At 42.5% G+C, this 6566-nt stretch overlaps 1 protein-coding gene across 1 annotated transcript in view; it reads left to right on the top strand.

Annotated features, from left to right (window-relative positions):
* The window catches only part of aspscr1 (ASPSCR1 tether for SLC2A4, UBX domain containing), an 18435-nt gene extending 11869 nt beyond the window's left edge, over window positions 1-6566 (top strand). Inside the window, exons 14-17 of the mRNA XM_037109581.1 lie at window positions 2547-2598; window positions 2738-2807; window positions 3279-3460; window positions 6220-6566. Of these exons, the coding sequence (XP_036965476.1) occupies window positions 2547-2598; window positions 2738-2807; window positions 3279-3460; window positions 6220-6230 (315 nt within the window). The 3' untranslated portion in view covers window positions 6231-6566. The remainder of the gene's footprint in view (window positions 1-2546; window positions 2599-2737; window positions 2808-3278; window positions 3461-6219) is intronic.

Below are 6566 nucleotides of genomic sequence, written 5' to 3'. Positions count from 1 at the left end.
GCACTAGCACTGCTGCTGCTAACGGGTCACTTTCATTACATAGTAGTGGGTCGATTAACCCCCCCATCCCATTTTTAATCATATTTTCAATGAGGTGTCTGTGATTTCAGACAGGTAGACAAAAGCAGCTTCTGATTTCTAGCCAGCTGAAATGACAGATGGTGCTGGTGGTGCTGGTGGTATTCATTACCTGCAGCTCGCAGCGTGAGGTGATTTAGCTACTGTGAGTGTTGTGAGTTGGTTAAATATGACTTATGATTTTTCAAGCTGACAGAATATTGTAAAATGAATTTAAATGTAATGCGTGAAAAGACTGAGAAATGGTAATGTGATGTCACCTTCAAACTTCTTGTTTTGAGCAACTGAAATCAGACTGTTTGGCATTTTTGTTTGCTAAATCTTTTGAATGGTCAATAATTATCCAATTGTTCTGTTGATCCACCAACCATTGTAGCACAAGCACACAAAGGGAACTCTTTTGTCTGTTTGTGTGATACGAACTGCTCATGAACAAGTTACGAGACCTCACAGTTGATGTCTGTTTAAAGGCCATAAACTTCAGTGCAGTTACGACCTGAAGTACTACATTTAGAGCCTGATCAGTATTGGCGCATGTCAAATTTCCATTGCAGTTTCCCAGTTTCCCCGGTGAAACAGCCAATTGATATTTATTTTGAAGTAGGCTAGACACAGGAAATGCATGTGTTCGGCACGATGAGCATTGTTCACCACTGTAATTTATCAAATATGTGTCTACAGAGCAAAATAACAGTCGTTTTTGCCATTTGTTGACAGCAGATCAGTTTTAAATATGTCTGAGAGTAGTTTTATTCAGTCTGTGGGAGTAAGGAATAAGAAGGAACTGTTTGATGAAGAGCTGCAGGCGACAGACCGCACACAAACTTCTCTCTGAGGTAATTACGTTTCCCTCATTAACATTATCAGGTTACCTATTAGCATGGGTTTGAATCCAACATATTGCCAAATAGGCGCTTCTGCTTTTTCACTTTGCCCGCAAATCCTGTCAACAAACTGCCCCTGCTCTTGTCGCGTTACAAGTGAAACGTGACTCCTGCTTCTCTACATCTGGTTGACTGCGGCAGTTTGCAATCATACATGTAGCACCCATTGTTGCAAATCCATTTTAAAGCCAGGAACAATGACAAACGCAGAAAGCATAGTGCACCTCAGCTGATATATCTCCATGACATCCTTATCAGAGAATCGGTCTGGCTCTAAAATGATTGTGGTCAGTATTGTAATGGTATACAACAGCGCAATCTAAAGCAAATTATAATGTCTGACGTGTCAGTTGGGGAAAGATCAAAATGTTTATTCACTTGATACTCCAGACAGGAAACTAATCTGGACATCTTCAACAACACACAGTCTGTACATGTCCAACTCCAAGCTGCAAGTTGCACGATTAGATAAATGGAGATCAGAGACGAAACATAATGAAAAGTAATTGCACAAACAAATCCCTGACAAGTTTATATCATATCAGGGGAAGATAAGAAATGAAGCACAGTACCAAAGGAAGTATGTGGACGCTTCTCAGAGTTGAAACAAAAAAGTAGAATAAGGAAAATGAAACACATTAAAGAGTGATAGTAGTGATTTCATTTCATTGTGCGTTGTTACACCCTTGTCTTTCTTTGGTCAACAAATATGAGTCGTCTTTTCTGTGTCTATGAACATTCACAGTAAATGTCATCATTCTGTAACAAATATCCTGCCATGTAGACATTTACTAGTTTATGTTTGAGATGAACTAACTCTTCTTTTGTGATTGATAAACAACCACCTACTATTTCTATGTCAGCTTGAGTCTGCTTTAAAACACACGTGATCATATTCATCCCAGGGAAGTTATGCATTTGAGGATACTATTTACTGAGCAAAGAGGATAAAAAGCAGAAATTACTCATGGTGTTTGTCTTGAGAATAAAGTTGAGGTTTGTCTCCATCAGTGGTTTTTGGTCACATGATGACCACCAGCTGAAAGTGATTTGACCACAACATCATTATTCTGCTGACACGCCCTCTCCTGCGTTGCTCCCGCGTTCCTGTGAGTAAGCACATGAGTAAAACCAGTGTTTTTACTTGAACTAGTTTTGTTTGTCTACTTTTCTATTAGAGTCACAGACATGTGCCCCGCTCTCCTGCCTGTCTGTCTGCATCTCCACCACCATAATTGTACGGTTGGTAATATCTGCCTGCCACCGGTCCATTATAACCATTAAGATGTTCACCAGAGAGGAGTGTTGTGCTGCAGGGGTGAAAGTGTTTTCGCTAACCATTTGATTGGAGCTCATTTTGTGGTCTGCTTCAAAGAGCCATGGTTACTGGTTCAGATCCCCGAGCAATGAATCATTTTCAAAAATGAACCTGACTTTTGCTTGGATGTGGTGGCAGCATTTGGTTCGCGTGTAGCTCGGGGCAGTTTTGGTTAGATTTCTCCGCTTTCTTTTGCAGAAATTGACCTGTACGAAAAACAAACTGATGGCTCCTGTTCACTTCTCCTCCTCCCTCTTTGTCTGCAGGCCGACCTGTTTCCTGGCGCTCTGGTGTACTTCGGATCCGACGTTAAGACAGGTTTTTGTCTTTTCGGTTCTTTTCTTTCATATGCTGATTTTGAATTTAGATACTGGCGTATTACTGAGGAATGTTATTTAACAAAACAATAGTTTACATTGTGTGACTCCATGTGTGTCTGTGTGTGTTTTCTGCACAGATTGTTATATAAAGAGGGAACTGCTTGAGTCCTCGGTCTCGCCAATGCAAGCTAATGAGTCCATTGCAAGGTATGTGTACACGTGTGTGGGTTTGTGTTTAAACGTGGGCCTGGCCGTGCGTGCATTTCGGGTGTGTATATGTACTTGTATCCCGCGGCAACCAGCCTATTTTCCTGTCACAAAGCTGTCATCATTGGAATCCCTTTGAGGTTCTGCCTAAACAGCAGGTGCCCCCATGCGCCCTCATTTCCTCCACACACGCACATACATAAACATACACACAGACACACACACTATTTTCCAGTCCTTCTAAAGATAGAGCTCGTTTCCCAACAGTGACCCCCACCTGTTGTCCCTTTGCTACTATAACAAGGTCATCACTTCTCCTCTGGTTTAGATCTTGATCTCACTTCTGGCCTCATTCAAATGTTGCAGCTTTAAATAGTTTAACTACTAATTCCTGACGAAAGTAGAAACAACAAGCTCTTTTCACCAAAGCATATTTGTTGGTGTCCTTTCTGTTTTCTTCCCCCACCTCAGCTGCATGCTCCAGGCCTCAGCAACCCCTCCAACCTCCACGGGCTCCGACGAACTGCCGCTTCCTCCAGAGCCGAACACCAGCGGGCCCACGCATGCTGAGCGAGACCCATCTGCACACACACAGGCTGCTAAACCTACCAGGTCTGACCCGGGCAAGGTGCCCAAGTGGCTCAAACTTCCAGGTGAGGACAGGACAGGGTGTAGAGCGCACACACTGAAAACACTTTAAAAACACACTTGTGGTCCACACAGAGGAAGAAAATGATCCATTGTTGCCTTTGACGTCTGGTCCGGTTCATGTTAACTCTGACCCTCGCCAGCACCACGTAGACCATTGTGGTGAAATAAAATTCATGAAGCATTTAACTGAACTTTGTGTGTATTGTGTCCTCTCTGGCATCACGAAGATCACATCAAGAAATAAGTTATTTTGAGAATATAAGCCAGGGTACGATAACACAGAGCACACCACACTGCCTATTTTTGTAAAAGCCTACGGTACAAATTTAGAAAAAAGTGCAGTGTAGTCTTTGTTTGTATGTTTCTTTTATTGTTGCCTAGAACCACTCGCAGAAGGTTGAATCCTGCCCTCATTCCACCTGTATGTTATAATGGGTACAGACTGGTCTTGCATTATTCTATAGGCCTATTGAACTTATCCAAACATAACCCTCATTGCAATGAACTCCCTTCCCTTCCCCCCAGTATCGCTTACGCTACCAGCAAATTTTTGAAAAAGTGAACGTGACATGCATCCGTTAAAGCATAACTTAAAGTTACATATTTGTAGCTCGTCTGTCAGTGACGCACTCAGACTCTCCTGTCAGGCTTTTTGAAGGGGACTGAATGATTTGCTCTTTATGGGCTCCTCGTCGTGACATTCATCACCGGTCATACTTGGCTGTTTGGCAGATATTGTGGTCCTCGATCCATTTCCAGGCAGAAGATGTTTTCGCTTGTCAGGAATTTTATTTCCTCCACAGCAGCAAAACAATGTTACATCAGAAAGTCTTCAAAGTCGAGCTGGGCTTCATAAATACTGACTTCCTGTAACACATACGCTATAAAAAGAATTGAAGAAACCTGCTAGCCAAACTACAATTAAGGCTGCAAACAACACATGATGCAACACCAGAACTTTGATGTTGTGGATCCACAGTTGTTTTGTCTTTAGATATAAAATAAATACCACTTTTTAAACATTATTTTCAGGAAAAAAGTTTGACTCATCCCCGGCCAGCTCAGCAGTTTGTTGAGGCCCCCTTCACTGAAAGCTGATGATGCTCATATTTCTTTATTAACTAATTGAAACACAAACCTGATCTTATTGTTGGTCTGCTTCGCCTTCACACCACAAACGAACCACAGGCTTGGGTTCAGTTTTTTGGTCTGCACCGGAGGTCCACTGACAGCTTTCACAGCAGGCCAAAATGAAAAACAACAACCAGGTTAGACGTGAAGGCTCGGTTACACACTTGACACAGAAACAAGTTATATTACCCCTACAGCCATCCTCCTCAGAGATCAGAAAAGTCGTGGTAAACACACACACACACACACATGCACGCAAACCCCAAAACCACAGTCAATAGGAAATGGCTCCTTTTGAAAGCATGATTCCTCATGACTCAGAAGATAGGGATGCATGTTAGGATGAACCAATTAGTTCAGGATGGTCACCCCCTCCGGCCCAGGAGACCACTACAGACAGTCAGGGCCCAGGAAGAGAGCCTGCTGCTGGGCCACATCACACATCACGAGCCCCTGCGGTCTGTCCGGGCACGGCGCTCTTCTGTTGTTCTATTGTGGTGTCTCTGGTGGTCACTGTATTGATGTTTTTGTTTAGAATAATGCTCCCTTTTCTCTCCCTTTTTTTTCCCCTCTTGTTTGTGTTTTTCTGCGCGTTTTATTTCTGGCTGATCTCCGTGTGTGTCCATCTGCGCCTTTTTAACAAAGTTGCGGCTGCTTTCTCTTTCATGAGGAAAGTTGAAAGAAAAAGACTGAGGGGAGGGGGGCCGAACTGGGAGTTATAGACTCCATGTGTGGAACCCCACAGCACAGAGGACACTTAAACACACACACACACACACACACACACACACACACACACACACACACACACACACACACACACACACACACACACACACACACACACACACACACACACACCATGCAGGACTGTTTGTCCATTACTCATGATGTCTGGTAGATTAACCTGTTTTATCAGAGATGATGTGAGTGTTGCGGTGCTTCCTGATGGGATCGAGATTAGAGCCGACACTCTCCCAGTCTTCAGCCATCATGCTGACAGGACTTATTATGTGCCACATGTTGCACAGGGTGCTTCGAAAAACAGCCGTCTCTGCTTGTTTTTAACTAATGTACAATGCAGATCCAGTGTCGGTGTTTCACATACAGCTGTGGTCATATATTGTATTGTATTGAATTGAATCATATTTTATTTTTCTTTGCACCCTGTTAAATGAAGACCATTTTAAAGAAATAGTGGCCTGTATCTTGTTTTCTGGTTGTTGTAATAATGCTCAGTATGGTGTTCAGCACAGTCTCTGTTAGCTCTGTCCAGAAGTTAAAACACATGCACCAGCACCTGTAAATCTCTCTGGTTAACATGCTTTATGTTGTGTGTTTAAACCGTACAAAAAACAAAGTGTGAAAGCACTAAGTTGTCGCTTTTCATGGGTTTATGTGGATAAACATGAGAGCTGTATTGATCTGTCTTAAGAAAAAAAAGCATATATTTTATTGATCTGTCTTAAGAAAAAAAAAAGCATATATTTTTTAGTTATTTTCCAAGAGGTCAAACTATTACTTTTAATCAGACAAAAAGTGTTCAAAAAGTATCACAATGCTGTTAGGTAACGTGGATTGTTTTGTGCTCATCAGAACTGTTAATTGCTATCTCCTGTTTCCTGCACAGGGAAGAAATAACACTGCTGCTGTGCGCTGACGTGAGGACTCACCACCACGACAGACGTCTGACAGGCTGCTTTCAGACTGAATAGAGCACTTCGACCTTTGCTGCGCTTTGATAAAGAGGCTCAACTTTCTGACCACAGCGGACTTAACCCATCATGGAAGTGGCCCGCACTTGACTAGGTTTTAAAAAGGTCAATAATAATGCGATAAATGACAGAGTGAATAATGAATATTTCATGGCCAAGATGTGTTTCATTCCCCTTGGAGGAGAGAGTGCTGAAGAGGCTGCGTTTACTCAGCTGGTGAAAATGTAGTGCCGAGTGAATAAAGATTGTTGTACTAAAAATG

Source organism: Acanthopagrus latus, chromosome 1, assembly GCF_904848185.1.
Source record: "Acanthopagrus latus isolate v.2019 chromosome 1, fAcaLat1.1, whole genome shotgun sequence".
Taxonomy (NCBI): domain Eukaryota; kingdom Metazoa; phylum Chordata; class Actinopteri; order Spariformes; family Sparidae; genus Acanthopagrus; species Acanthopagrus latus.
Note: the sequence above shows the minus strand (reverse complement) of the source record. Positions and strands in the feature narration are given on the sequence as shown.